The 16,018-nt window shown below is 38.7% G+C and overlaps 2 protein-coding genes across 2 annotated transcripts in view; one reads left to right on the plus strand and one right to left on the minus strand.

Annotated features, from left to right (window-relative positions):
• Window positions 1-16,018, plus strand: part of LOC131682643 (UDP-glycosyltransferase UGT5-like) — an 82,284-nt gene that overhangs the window by 1,823 nt on the left and 64,443 nt on the right. The gene's annotated exons all lie outside the window — the stretch shown is intronic.
• The window catches only part of LOC131682637 (uncharacterized), a 47,084-nt gene continuing 36,157 nt past the window's right edge, over window positions 5,092-16,018 (minus strand). The window contains exon 7 of the mRNA XM_058964285.1: window positions 5,092-8,439. Coding sequence (XP_058820268.1) covers window positions 6,761-8,439 — 1,679 coding nt within the window. The 3' untranslated portion in view covers window positions 5,092-6,760. The remainder of the gene's footprint in view (window positions 8,440-16,018) is intronic.

The raw sequence follows: 16,018 nt of genomic DNA on the forward strand, positions 1-16,018 counted from the left end.
ATTTGTATGTAAAATCGACTTTTACAGAAAAAGGGGGTGGTTATGCATCTTAACATTAAAAAAATCGACTTTTTCCAAACATTGCTTCCTAACAGTAACATTTAATATGAATTTACTATATAATTTTTTCGCCGAACAGTAAAATTAGTTGTTACAAGAAGTGTTATTGTAAATCTACTGCGAGAACTCTGCAGTAACAACCATAATATCTATTGTTTTATGATTGTTTGTAGGGTAAACGCTATTGTAGATTTCTATCCGGCTCGTGTAGCTTCTATCTAGCTTTTACAAGCAATAATGGTGGCCTATATTGTTATGTTAGTATGAAGTGACCAGAAGTACAAAAACCTATAAACGATTTTGAGCCGTGCTACCTAATCTCCGAACAATGTTCCAACACGAGAAAAGTGAAAATTGTGCCAATTTAATGATTGACACGGTACCTATTGTCGTAATCTGACTTCGTTGTCCGTTTATATGAGCTGGCTTGGATTACGCTGCTCAATAAATGAGAGGGCTCTCCGTGCCAGTCAATCGTTTCCGCTTGGTTGCTGCTCGGCTGATAGCGCGAATGAAAGCTGCTCGCTGTTGGTTGCTGCTGTGTCCGTCCTTCGCTGCGTCCGAAACGTGAATGCGCTAGTCCGTGTTAAGACTTTCGCTTATATAGCAAGCACCTCTCTCTTTCCACCAAGGAGCGACAAGCAAAGGAATACCTCCCGCAAATGAATAATGAATACAATTCGAAACATTGATTTCTTTACGATCCCCATATCAAAGACGCCATATAGTTTTCAAACTTTATTTGACATCACAACATCTCTATCCTACACCTATGCCTACCGCTAGTATGAATCAGCTCATGAATCTGTGCGAAAAATATCTCAGTCTTACAGCAGTTGTGAAAGTGTCTGGGAAACGTGCACTTTCAATAGGTTTCTGGGACGTGTCTAGCATTCGTCCCGAAAACATCTGGTCACTGTATGTTAACTCGTCATTAACGTTATTATTTCCACCATCCAGAAGCTTTCTGGATAAATCTTCCTAAGACATCACCTTTCAAAATAATCAGTGTTTCGATATATATGAGCTAAGGGATTCCTACTAAGCAGGTACCGCGCAGTACGAATCCGCGTAGTAGAAGAACCGACTGTATACGAGGAGTACACCCACAATGACCACCAAGCAATCCGGTAGACAGTCGGAAGCGCGTGACCCAATCAAACGAACAGAGGTAGAAAACAACAAAATTCAACTAGAAAGTCTTCGTTGAAGTGTTGAGGCGTGAGTGCAATCACCTGTACTTCAGTGCAGATGAAGTGATAACGGCACTAGCAGGAGCGTGTGATGCAAATTTGCCAAGAGAAGGTAAACCAAGGTGCAGTTTTCTTGCGGGACATCACGCTTGACTATGGGTTTGCTAACTAAGTCGGATTCTGATGAAACGAAGTCGAAACGCAATTCCATAACACTCTTCACCCGCAAAGATAGTTTTAAACAATTTTCTTCTTAATGGAGAAAAAATAGTTTTTACCAAAATTGTTCTCCACTAAGGAGCATAGCATAGTGCATCTTGCATTGGCCTGATAAGCCAAACCAAATGTTTCGATTTCATTAGTTCTCATCACCTGAAAATGAGATTCTTTCCTTGCGGGATATCACGCTTGACTACACTGAAAAAATTCAAGCGTTAATTCTATTTGCTTCAAACCACTTAAAATCTATATGAAGAAGAAAAGCTAATGTCATCACGCGCACGCATACCTTCTATGTGCCAACTGTATAAACTATATATGCGCACACATAAGTTATATGTGCGTATTGTTACAGAATCGGCTTTTTTGTGCCTTATAGTTATGAAATATGAATGTAAGATTAATATGTCTTGTAAATACACACATTAGGATTATGTGCCAGTAAATAGTGTCTATCTGCCTCCACTAATTGCAAAAATCTATGTGTAAAACCAATAGGCATAACGTTTACATTTTTTTGAGTGTAGGGGTTTGCTCAGGAACACAAATTGTGTCTCCGTTTTTTTTCGAGGTATTGCCCTTCCTATGATGATTCTCAGGGATAGACCGTTCCAACATCAAATTATGGTCTTGTCAAATTTTGGTCTTGTCAAACTGCAAATGACGTGAAAACCCAAGATGATTCCAGTTAAGGTATAGGCATACGTAAAGCGAGAGTTTTGGTTTTACAATTGGCAACATCTATATTGCGTAAATACTGCTTTACTTCCAGAAAAAAGAAGTTGTTTAAATCGAAATTAATTAAAACAATGTTTTGAATATAGAAACTAGTGCTTTCAGCCTTTTTGAGGTTCTCAAGGCGTTTGCCACCAATAATATTATTGTACACACATGCATGCACCTTAAGCAGATTATCTTGAATCAGTTTTGCGCTTGTCAAATCTGCCACTCTTCTTATTCTTATCTGGACACGCTCTTCTTCCCTTTGGGGCAGACCCTCGTTTTTTTAGCTAGCGTCAATCTGGCGCTAGCTTAGTCCGTTAACTAAGTTAGTGTCGGATTTTGATGAGACGAAGTCGAAACGCAAATTCCATAATTTAGGTACAATCGCCGCTAAGCCTTCTGGTGTAATCTGGCGTTTGCTGACCTACGTGAATGTTGCCACCGAGCCCGGAGGAAAATGTAGAGGGTTCACAACGTTGCTGAAAGGCAGTTCTAAGACGAGCGTATAAGACGGCAAGAACCGCACCTAACAAGGAAATCAAGCTTGCCTAGAGAAGGTTTACAGCAACATCAATTCAAATCCCTGGGGCGATGCCTATAAAGTAGCCATAGCGAAGGTAAGAAGGTCGTTTGTACGACACCGGATAGGTGCCCGAGGAGGATGATATCCATCGTAGAAGCACTATTTCCACAGCATGAACTGACGGCCTGGCCGCTCACTTCGTACTGGGATCAGTATGACTACGAAGCTGACAGTGGTGGCAAAAACCTTGATAATCAAGAAGGCCCTGGGATTAGACAGTATTCCCAACGTGGCTCTGAAAACAGCAATCCTAACGAGGTTGCAAAAGTATCGACGATGGTTACTTCCCCAACATCTGGAAGCGACAAAAGCTGGTGTTGTTGCCGAAGCCAGGCAAGCCTCCTCGAGATCCTTCAGCATACAGGCCAATATGCCTGCTGGATGAACTCGCAAGGTGCATGAAAGAGTAATCCTTATCAGACTTACAACATACACGTTCAGGCTGATAGCCATGCGGGTCTCCAGCGCGTATCAAACTATCTCGTCAGAGGTAGCCTTCGTGATAGCTGGCACGATTCCCATAAACCTTCTACTTGAACAAGATAGCGAGTGTTATAGGGATCGTCCGTAAACGAGCACAAGTTGACACCTTAAGCAAGTGACAGCAGTGGAATAACGCTGTAAACGGTAAATGAACCCATCGACTAATTCCGTGCCTGTCGGTGTAGGTGAACAGAGCGCACGGTGAAGTGAGCTTCCACATGACTCAGTTCTTATCGAGCCATGGCCATGTTTTAAGAAGTATTTGAACAGGTTCGCCCACGCGAGATCGCCGTTCTGTACCGAATTGTTGGACCGATCTTGGCACTAGTTTGAGGAGATCGTGAAGTAACATCGGGACGCCTGTGAACTGGAAGTCGCCTTCCATCCAGAATCGCAGGACAATTTCGGCACCAGCCTAGGTACACATCGGTTTCGGAAGATCTTCAACAGTTGAGACACTCTTCTTCTGAGCAGTCCGTAGCGAACCACCGGCTTGAATAGTCGGGGCACCAGTCAACCGGACGCAATCCTCCATCCGGAATGGCTGGACAGACCTCGGCACTCTGCCCGACTGCATCGAAGCAACGCGTCTTTCAACGGTTTCAGGAGACATTCTTTCGTCGGGGAACTCTCCGAGTAGCACCGAACGCGACAAACCACCAGTGTAGGGCCGTTAGGCCACTCGAGAACCGAAAGCCAACCTCCAACTGGGATCGACCATGGTATCCAACTGGTCAACGCAAAGAGGAGCGCATGTACAATATCATGCAGTGCAGGACTGATATGGTGGTGATGAGACCAGCGAACTAACACGACCAGCTAGACCTGGAATCAAGCGAAGCGTATGAGCACAAACCCCCTTCAACTAGTCATTTTAAATGGAATCCGGGGGGATCAGACATATGTTGGACTCTTTGGTGGACTTTAGAGGAGTAGGGTTCAGAATTATCTTTTCCGCATGGGGGTTGAGAACAGCTTGAAGCAGCCTCTGATGTTGCTCCAAATGTATGTGATCCAAGACTGACTTGGATAGCCCATCGAGCCTAGTTTGCATACCTTACATAACTAGACTCCCTGTTCTCCATTCACCCACATCTAGGATTAAAAATCGACATCTCAAAGTAAAAATTTCAGAAAGTTCAATAATACCTTACTATACAGTACAATCTTCGGTGGAATCCCCGAAAGATACTAGAATCGAAATTTGTATTTTATGCGATATCACGATGCGAGATTCCTGGATTTGCTTTGAATGATGTCAAGACCTTCCAACGCAGTTGTCGTCGATCGTTGGTGCTACTATGCCATGCGCTCTGTTTCCCTCGGAATCGTGAATTTCTGTTCGCAGAAACGCGGGAAGATATCGACAACGGTAAATTTTGTGCATTTCAACATTCTCGCGTTTTTTATGACTCCATTGGATTTTTTCTTGGATATCCAATTTTTTTTTATTTTTTTCGGCCTCCATCTCTTGTCACAATGAGATTGTGTGGTGCTCTTGAAGTCTCCCTTGAAACTTTGGTTGCAGTGTGAAACAGAACTTTATTTGTCACGTGGGATGTAACATCTTTTTTTTTAAAGCTGCGCGTATTATGACAAAACCTTCAGCGTGGAAAGAACTTTCCAGAGTCGATTACTAAAAAGGTGCTACTTTGATATAAATTTTGCGTCCAGATTCTAACTGCTCCAATCTTTATACGCATCGTGTAAAAAAGTGGTGATGTAAACTACGACGACAGCTCTATTAAGATGCGTTACCACACCGTTCAATCATTGCAAGGAGTTTCTCTTTAGATCAGCCTGCGCTACTCAATAATAAAAAAGTCTGTCTTACACCATTAATACCGTAAACAGTATTTTATTGTTTTCTCTCTTAAAATATACAGCTGTAATTGAATGGATAGATAAATTTATATTTATAATAAAATATACATACGACGCGATAGCTAATCTTTACGTGTCTGCGTGTGTTGTATATAAATAATATTTTATAAAAATAATATAAAACGGAAGAGCTACTCAATAGTTCAAAACTAAGATGAATTCATAATTACCGATTTTGTGTGCTGCTTACTTTGCACAATACACAAAAAAGAAAACGTTTGACAAGAAAAAGGCGCAGCAGTATTGCTACGTGTGGCTGCAAACACAGAGCATAAGGTTGAACTGAGAATGCAAATCGATAACGAAAACAAAAAAGCAGTTACTTTTTCACACCGTTTACTAAAACTTCATGAAAATCAATCAGCATGACTACGGTATTACTGCTGTTTGATTTTCATGCAGATTGAGCCAACGGTGTGGATTTAGCAAACGGTGTGGATACCGATAGAAGTCAGACACTTATTGCAGAAAATAATTTAACTTATTAACCCTAGCGTACAGGGGTGCTAAATATCGACAAAAACAAAAATAATTATTATTGTGAATGTCACCTTCAGGGACATTGTCATAGAATCTAACTGATCGCTACTATACCTCTTCTTTTCGCTCAACGACTTGAAACATTGGGCATACGCTCGATGTATTACAACTCGATATTTTCACGTTCTCTGCTCGCAGAATAAATTATAGCCAGTTTAACAGATCATCAACAAGGTAAATTAACATTCGCCTCTTTCTTCCATTCATTGTACACAACTAGGTGCACTCGTTTAAAGATGTGTGTGTGGGAGTGTTTTTTTTGTTTGTTTGTTATTCAGTTGTGTAATTATGTGATCCTGAATCTAACTTTTGTCTACGTTAAGTTTCTCTAAATCTATTTGCTATAATTATCCTCTGCTTAGATATTAAATTTGCATCTTCTGCTTCTTTTTTTGTCGTGAAGATAAAATATGCTTTAATTGTTGTTTCTTTGTATTCTGTATAACTCACTAAAGGAAGCGATTTAATTAAACAAGTGTTTTTTTTTCTTTGCCTGTGTGGGGTTTGTGGGAGGTTGTGTTTTAGTACAGACAGTATTCCTACACGAAAACTAATGTTTTAAACTGTTCAATTGATAACTCAATTTATGCCTTTTCCTTGCACTTTGGAAAAGAAAGGAGATCGTGAATTAAGACATGAAAGCACAAATGCCGTTATTTTTGTTATTGACAGTATTGTGTTTGTAAAGAGAGATGGCAGTGTGATTTTTTTCATGCTAAGGTGCTAGTGTGAATATAACAGCAGAAGCATTATATACAACTACTAACAATGTTCTAGTTTTTAGATTCCGTGATCTATATGTAACCTTTTAGACTTAACATGTAAGCAAAATTATGCCAATGAGGATCGTTTTTTAGGTAATTTGGGATGTAATAATATACAGACCCTGGGATTGCTTTTGAGAAAAACAGCGTACGAATGAATAAAACAAACTAACTGAAATAAGACAAGGAACATGGAAAATAAGCATTCCTTGGTATAGCGAGCCAAATAACTAGAAGTAGGTGTGAGTGATGGGACGAACGCAGGAAAATGAAACTTCACAATGCGGACACAAGAACGGGAAGAAAAAAGCTTAAAAACTGTTCGGATTTCGGTTCGGTGTGCTCTCCATGCGTGCCATTATTGAACTTAACAAATCACTGGATGTTTTGGATGGTACTTTTGATGACGATGTGTGGCTGGAGATGATTGGTTTTTGTTGATGGACACTGCTGCTACTACTGCCGAGTTGACTGGTATTAGCTTGATTTGCTTTCTTAGCCTTCGGTGTTGTTGACGAATGTCGATCGATGCTGTCGTATGTGGTCGGAATCACCGCTGCAGTTGCTGGTGGGGTTGGTGGCAAAGGGGGTAACGGAGGCGTTTCAATGGGTGGTGGTGGAGGTGGTGGGGGAGCGAGGGCAAGCGATTCTGTGACAGTTTGTATGGATTTTATTTCACTGTGGTCCACTGCTATCGCAGTCAGATGCTGATCGTCATCTACTATCGTGGTTGTAATAATTTCCTCATCCGGTTTTAGTAGTAGCAGCGTTTCGGTGCTTATTTCATCGCCTTCTGCTGAAATTGTAGTTTCTATTGCAACGGTAAGCTTGGCTTCGTCGTTGCAATTTATCACAGACTCGTAATTGCTTTCGCTACTGATGAGTGCTGCTGGGTTGGCATCTTCCTCGATGATCTGGTCATTAATGATCATGTTGCTACTACTGCCGGTAGTGACATCAGGAGAATGCTCGATTTCGATTTCAGCCGCTACCGGTGGTACCACGGTCGCATTGGACTCTTTCTCTTTCGTCACACTGGAAGTGGATTCCCGGCGACTACTGCTACCACTGTGGGGATGCCGCTCAGAAGAGGACGATGAGTGCGAGAGCTTTCGGCTGCGTTCATCTGAGCCACGGTGCTTTGAAGATGATGAACTTGACGATTTGCTCGAAGAGGAATGGTACTTGTGATGCCGGTGACGTTCTCGATCCTTATCTCTTTCTTTATCCTTATCGCGACTTCGATACTTCTCCTTGTCCTTGTCGTTGTCTCGTTCACCATTTGAACGATGCGCATCCTTCTTGCCACTACCGCTACTATGATACTTGTGTGCCGAAGATGTCGAAGAGGATGAAAGTTTGTGACTGGAGCTACTGCTCTTTTTCTCACTCTTAATTGGTTTGTCATCTCTAACCAATTTTCTCATATCAATTTTCGCCAGCTTTTCAGCATCAACCATCAACAACTGTTTATCATCTTTTTCATTCGGGGTCGATTGTAAATCCTTCTTTTCGGATTTTTTTGGTTTGCCATCGTGAGTCCGCTTGACTGGTGTATGCTTTTTATCATCCACCGAAATAGGGTGCGGTAAAATCGTTTGCTTCTCCTTGTAGTGTGGCGGATCAACCTCGTACCCATTGGTAATTTCCTGTACCACTTCCTGATCTGGATAGTACTGCTTAAGCCGAAGATGCCATGCTATGCTAGTGACAGCTGTTACCGTTCGAAACTGGTGAATAATATTGCGGGGTAGAAAGTAGATATCGTTATCATACAGCGATATACGGGAATACTTGATACCCTCCCGCCGCAACTGGTTCAACTTGGCATCCTCCACCCACTGGACGCACTGTGAGATCGGTGGCTCGTGTAGATCCAACTGTAGCTTCTCCACCAGATGCGGAAAGTAGTGAGCATCGAAGGCGACCACGTCCTTAGTGATGCGGTTCAGCTCATCTGGAATTCCACACTGGACTGCTTTTAGAACACCTGTGGAATAGACAGGATTATTAATTTTAGGGCAATAAGTCAAAGATTGGTTATTCGTCAAACAGGTGAATATTTGATGAGTTGTATTGATGACACTGACTTAGGAAGTTATTTCCGGAGAAAATTTTCAATATGATGTAAGCAAAATTGAACGAGTTAACGAATAAAAAGTCTCGATGTTATTTAAGTGGCTTAAGGGCACCACTTAAAACTAGAAATTTCAAATAATCGTCTTACTGTATTTAATGGGAGCACGTCGCTTGGTATAAGTTGATTTGGCATAAGTTCATTTGACATAATGTTCATTTGGCATAATGGTCGTTTGGCATAATGTAGAATAAACATTGAATTCTCTGTTATTAAGCGTTACGCCACATCGCTTTAAGTTTGGTGCTGTAAACTTAAACTAGTTGATAGCCCCTATGTTTGAGTAAACCGGGCAAACGAGTGGATCACAGGTTTACTTGCGAGGGGCCTCCGCTTCCAACGGCGAGTCGGTAGCCACAATACGAGGCGGATCCTCAGCGGCTTTGCGCCGCTTCGGATCCTTGGTATCGGTTATGCGACAATATCAAGGGCTACTTGGTATATAGAATCAAAGAACGGTTCATGTTTCAAAGAAGAATCAGCTCTTATATTTAAGTAAACCGAGGAATCGAGCTGATCAACAGTTTGCTTGTGAACTTATTTGGCATGCAGATTCAAAGAACTCCTCATGTTTAAAAGAAGGAGTCAACCCTCAAATTTGGTAAACCGGCCGAACGAGTAGATCACCAAACCTTATTTTTTGGCAAATATATACAGGGTGTTTGGTTCATGGTTAAGAATCTCTCGGAGGGTGATAGACTGCCATATTTGGAGAAAAAAATTGTTCTACACATACCATCAAATCTCAACCGTTACAGAGTTATTGAACTTTTTGTGTAAAAAACTTATTTGTCTTAAAATACCTCTAACTTTAAAAGTATTCTTTGTATTTTAAATGTTTCAGTTCCATTCGAAAGGTGAGAAAATTTCCTATTGAATTGTGTTCTCATATCTTTTAAGTAATTAGTTTTAATTACCTTTTAGCTGTAAAGTAGTTAAAAGTTAGTGTTTTTGAGGAGGTTTTTGCTAATTTTCTCGAAATAATGAAGTATGATAATAGCAATATCCAGTATCCAAAAGTTGAGTTTTGGGACGATTCATAATTTGTTCTTGGACGTCATATTTCTAGCTCTTCTCATTTCTTTGTAATTTCATTACTATACTTTTCCTGTAACCGACTTGCAAGTGCTTAAAAGACTCTAATCTAAAAAATATGCTTAATATCGTTATTTACAAGATTTCATTGGAAAGCTGAGAAAATTTCCTATCAGTGTATGTACAAATATCTTTTAGTTAAGTGTACTAAATGATTTTTTACTAACGAAATAACTCGAAATTTGTGTTTTTGGAGAGTTTTTTAATTATTCTAATTATTAATCAACCAAATTTTGTTGTTACTATTGTTCATTTGATGCCCCTTAATTTTCTCTACAACTTTTTATTTGACACTTTGTCTATATCACTTTTAATTTTGCTGCTATTTAATAGTTAACACAGCATGACCCCGCCACAAATGTAGTGGGTTCGAAATCGTTATTTTTGCATATAAAACGATGTGATAAAAACGATTTTGCGTCGAAACCAAAAGAGATAATTGAATGGAGTCAAAGAAAGAACTGTAGAACTTGCTGAGATGCATTATTTCCATGATAATAATGGTGATGTTTATTATTTACTATTTTAAGAAAATTAACGAAAATGCTAATAATAGCACTAACTTTAAACTAATTTACTTTTAAAAGAATACTAAATTCACTTAACTGAAAGGTATTAATACTTTTTCCACTGTAAAGTTTTCCTGGCTTTCGAATAAAAATGAAAAATGTACAATAAGTGCCATAATTTTTCAATTAGAGCTGGTACTAGTGGAAATGTGATAAAAATATCCATGTTGAATAACCCAAAATCATGAAAATAAGAAAAGGTAAGTGTATCATGTCAAAGAACTAATTAAGCAGCACACCAAGACTAACAACCTGAATTATTAAAAGGATGAGGTTAACTATTAGGATTTTCAAGAAATGAACGAAAAATCGTTCAAAATTGTTTAATTTTCAATTAATTACTTTGAAAAGGCTACTTAAACCCATTAGCTGAAACTTGTGAGGGCATCACTCAATGCAAAATTTTCTCACCTTTCGAATGGAACTAAAACATTTAAAATACAAAGTATACTTTTAAAGTTAGAGGTATTTTAAGACAAATAAGTTTTTTACACAAAAAGTTCACTAACTCTGTAACGGTTGAGATTTGATGGTATGTGTAGAACAATTTTTTTCTCCAAATATGGCAGTCTATCACCCCCCGAGAGATTCTTAACCATGAACCAAACACCCTGTATATATATATATATATATATATATATATATATATATATATATATATATATATATATATATATATATATATATATATATATATATATATATATATATATATATATATATATATATATATATATATATATATATATATATATATATATATATATATATATATATATATATATATATATATATATATATATATATATATATATATATATATATATATATATATATATATATATATATATATATATATATATATATATATATATATATATATATATATATATATATATATATATATATATATATATATATATATATATATATATATATATATATATATATATATATATATATATATATATATATATATATATATATATATATATATATATATATATATATATATATATATATATATATATATATATATATATATATATATATATATATATATATATATATATATATATATATAATATATATATTTGTCAGAAACATAAGGATTGATTCCTTCTTTTAGACATAAGCAGTTCTTTAAATTTGTATACCAAATAGCGCTCGCAAATAAACTGGTCATCCACTGGTTTGCCCGATTTACTTAAACTTAGAGGTTGATTCCTTCTTTCAAACATGAGCAGTTCTTTGAATCTTACATACCAAATAGCCCTTGGCTTGGTCGCATAACCGAAACCAAGGATCCAAAGCAGTATAAAGCCGCTGAGGATCCGCCTGGCGAGATGGCCGCCAACCCGCCGTCGGGAGCGGCAACCCCTCACAAGCAAACCTATGATCCACTCGTTACTCAAACATAGGGGCTATCAACTGGTTTAAGTCCGACGGAGCGGAGCGCTGTCGGACACCCTCATACTTAAAGCGATGCGGCGTAGCCACATAAGGCGTCACAACCTAAAATAACTAATATTTCAATGTATATTTCAAATTATGCCAAATGAACACTATGCCAAACGAGCTTATGCCAAACGACGTGCTTAATAGCCATATAACCTGAGAGTATTATCCCAAAGTTTCAAAGCTGAACTTCGTATTTTCGTTGATGGGTATACTGTCAGGTCTGGGTCATTTGGTTTAGGGTTATTTAGTATAACGGACATTTGGCATAACGGCAATCTGGTATAATTTTGAGAATTGATCATATTGGAAGTCATTTGCTTTATTTTATCTACAGGAAAACATAGATAATTTTAGACTGCGCGATGTGTAAGGTCGTTCGGTATAATTTTAGGCCGATCTGCTGCTGAAGGTCGGAAATTAATTTGTTAATTCTTCTTTACAAATTAATAAATAATATTTACGCCTAATGTGGGTACACCACATCGCGTCGAGTCGATTGCTGTCCGACATCGCTGCCGCTCCGTCGGATTTAAACTAATTCATACCCAACAACAATTTAGCTGAACAACTGCTTGAACAGCTTTTGTTCAGCTTTTTCTCTTGTATGAAAGGCTTGTTCAGCCTTCGTTGTTTGTTGGCTATTTTCTATATCTTAGTAATCCCAGCAAACGAGTGAAACACAGATTTGCATTACACTGGTTTTGCCTCGAGTGCTAGAGCAGTGCAACAATCGATGATTCTATATATGTAAATTCATTCAATAAATCATCGTTTGACAACTTGGCGATATCAAGAAATGTTATCGTCTGGATTGTACGGTAAATAATTGGAAATGCTCATGATATAAGGGTAATTATCATAATTTTAATTATTGAAAGGCGATATGGAAATCTAAAACTCACTGGCGATCATAATAATGATAACCACAACAAAACATACGTCTGGTGGATCACAATTCTAGTGCGCTACATCAACCAAAAATCTGTAAAATCTACACTATACTACAACGTAAATCATAGACAAACTATCAATAATTGGAAAAATTGGCAAATACAAGAGTTTTACAGATGAAACTCAAAAGAACTGCTCATTTTAGAACAAAAGGCAAAATCACTTATAAAATGTATTCCCTCAAAATATAATCAATATCAGATAATGGAAAACAACACACTATTATTATTAGTATTATTAAATTATGTCGTTTTCGATTGAGAACCTAGAAACTAACCCAGATTAGTTGCTACAAACAAACGTTTTGAATGGAACTGAGTTGAGTTCTTGCAAAACAGCGGTGGTGTGAGCAAGATTCTGTCACGTTCGCCCGAATGACATTCGCCCGAAAGCCATTTACCCGAAGGAAATTTGCCCGAATGTCACATAAACCCGAATGTCATTCACCCGAATGCCACGAACACCCGAAAGACATTCGCCCGAATGCAACATAAACCCGAATGCCATTCGCCCGAATTCCATATACCCGAAAAACATCGAAATGTCAATCGAAAAAATTTAATTTATTAAGATGAAATACAAATTTTATTACATTTGATGATATGAAGAAATTAACAATAAAGCTATACCAGTCAAATAGTTAATCCAATCACCTGGTTTGTATGATTTAACTAGGGTTTCCAGTTTTAAGTCCTTTCGTGAGTTCTTTTTAGACTTTTTAGCTGTTGGCACCGCTTGTAGTGTACGTAAAACATACGTACTAGGGTTTTTCTCTTCAAGCTGCAACTGCTCCAACACACCATAGAATTTCCACGGCTTAATAAACCGTTCCATTTATTGTGCTAGTCTTCCACATTATTAGTGGTTCTAGGAAACTTTGTCGATACATTTTCGAAAACTGACCACGGAGCAGGGGGCAAAGAAGGGTTATTGAGAAACTTTTTGATTAGTTTCCTTCCTACCAAAAATACAATTTTTACTAATGTATTCCAAAAAATCGTCGAGAGCCTTTGGACAACTTTTCCTCAATTCTTCGAGTGCTATTGGAATACCTTGATGGGGCAAGAAAGCCAAGGCAACAACTTGTTTGTAAATTAGTTGTATTCGGTGATCTTCCGAATATTTTATCTGACGACCAAGTTGTTTTATTTTTCTGAAAAATCTTGAACTGTCTCGAAATCCAATATTACGTAGAGAGCTATTTGGTATATAGATTCAATAAATTGCTCTTGTTTTGAAAGAAGGAATCAACCCTTATGTTTGAGTATACCGGGCAGACGAGTGGATCAACAGTTTCTTTGCAGACTTATTTGGCATGCAGATCCAAGGATTTGTCATGTTTGAAAAAAGCAATCAACCCCTAATTGTGGGAAAAGAGCTGCTCATGTTTAAAAGAAGGAATCAATCCCTAAGTGTGAGTAAACCGGGCAAACGAGTGGACCACCGGCTTGATTGCGAGGGCTGTTTGGTATACAAACTCAAAGAACTGCTCATAATTAAAGATGGAATCTACCCCTACATTTCAGTAAACCAAGCATACCAATGGATCACAGGTTTGCCGAGTAGGGACCTCCGCTTCGGTTCCACGACCTTGGTAATTGTGGCAAAGCCGCATCACACTAGCTTCACCACATAACATTTATGAGCTACTATTTACTAACGGTGTTGTGCCAAATGGACTCCCACCATGCAAGATATAATTACTAATTTAATTGATTCAATTCGTTAACGGAACATCTTAATATATATTTACCTCGATCGGTCGTGTTTCCGAAAGATTTCTTATTATTTTGTCCGGTTTATCACAAGATTTCACCGCTCGAGCTGACAACTGCGTCCTATATGCATCAGTTTGCACCTGAAGAGCATTTGTGGCGTTGGCAACAGAACCTTAGTGACGTCGGATAGTACACCTAAAAACGATATCGCATAGCCACATTGGTCAGTGTACGGTTGACTAATGTGGCTACGCCACATCGCTTTCTGGTGCACTGTCCGACTTCGCTGCCGCTCAGTCGGCTTCAAACTAGCTATAGCCCCTATGTTTGAGTAAACCGGGCAAACAAGAGGATCACAGGTTTGCGTATAACTCCGGCGATGGGTGGATCAACGCCTCGTCCAACGGAACCTCAGCGGCTTTGCGCCGCTTCGGATCCATGGCCTCGGATATGCGGCCAAGCCGCATCACACTAGCTCCGCTGTATAAGCCCGCATTATAGTCGAACTTCTATCACGAAAGTCACTAAACTAGACAATTACCGATTTTATATTATGCTTGAGTGAATGTGGTATTCGGGTTAATGACATTCGGGCGAGTGGTCCATTCGGGTTGATGGCATTCGGGTTAATGACATTCGGGTAAATGGTCCATTCTGGTAAATGGTTTTCGGGCGAACGTCATTCGGGTAAATGACTTTCGGGTGAATGTCATTCGGGCGAATGTGATAGAACCGTGAGCAAACCCGAAATATATTTCAGGTTCGAACCCAACTCGGTTTTCAGTGCAAAGGCGCATAACCTAGGTTCGAAACTGGCTTCAAACGAATGGTTTGACAGCAGTTAGGTCCGAAACTGAACTAGTTTCTGCTTCAAGCGAAAACGACATTAGTTAAATTAGTTAGCCGTTTCAAGTTCCTCTCATCAGAATCCGAAACTAACTTAGTGGCAAGATCGACTAACACATTATTATTACTGCTTCTTGTTCAGCCTTAACCTAATGGCTCATTCGCTGTTAAATTACACATTCGTCTGTTATGCCAAATGAGCATCAGTGAGATTACCATTATGCCAAATGTCCGTTATGACAAATGGCCATTTACCAGAAATTAAAAATAATTATTCCAAATATCCGTTATGCCAAATAAGTTGCAGGATGATCACTTCTCAAAATCATGCCAAATGTCGGTTATGCTAAACGTTCATTATGCCAAATGACCTTATGCCAAATTACTTTATGCTAAACGACTTAATGCCAAATGCCCCGCACTCTTCCGGCGCGACGAGTCACACAGTCGCCGACCGGAGCTTTTACAGTGAACCCAAAAGTTGTGACGCGAAATTGGCCAAAAATGCCATGGTTTAGTGTTATGATAAGAAAGGGAAACTAAAAAAATTAATATAAGTGTGGCGCTATATACGTCAACCTTGCGATGAATTTGCTGTTGGTTCCAGTACTGATAAAGAAGAATGCGAAAATAATTTTTGATGCCGAGGGTTCCCAATTCTCGTGGGAAGGCAAAACAGTTGCCAGGGCAGTACAGAAGCCATAGTTATACATACTGAAGCAACCTGAGGAGGGTTGTTGAGACGGCCTGCGGTCAAAACAATAAGCTCTGATAGTATTACACATGAGTTTG

This window comes from Topomyia yanbarensis, chromosome 2 (genome assembly GCF_030247195.1).
Source record: "Topomyia yanbarensis strain Yona2022 chromosome 2, ASM3024719v1, whole genome shotgun sequence".
NCBI lineage: Eukaryota > Metazoa > Arthropoda > Insecta > Diptera > Culicidae > Topomyia > Topomyia yanbarensis.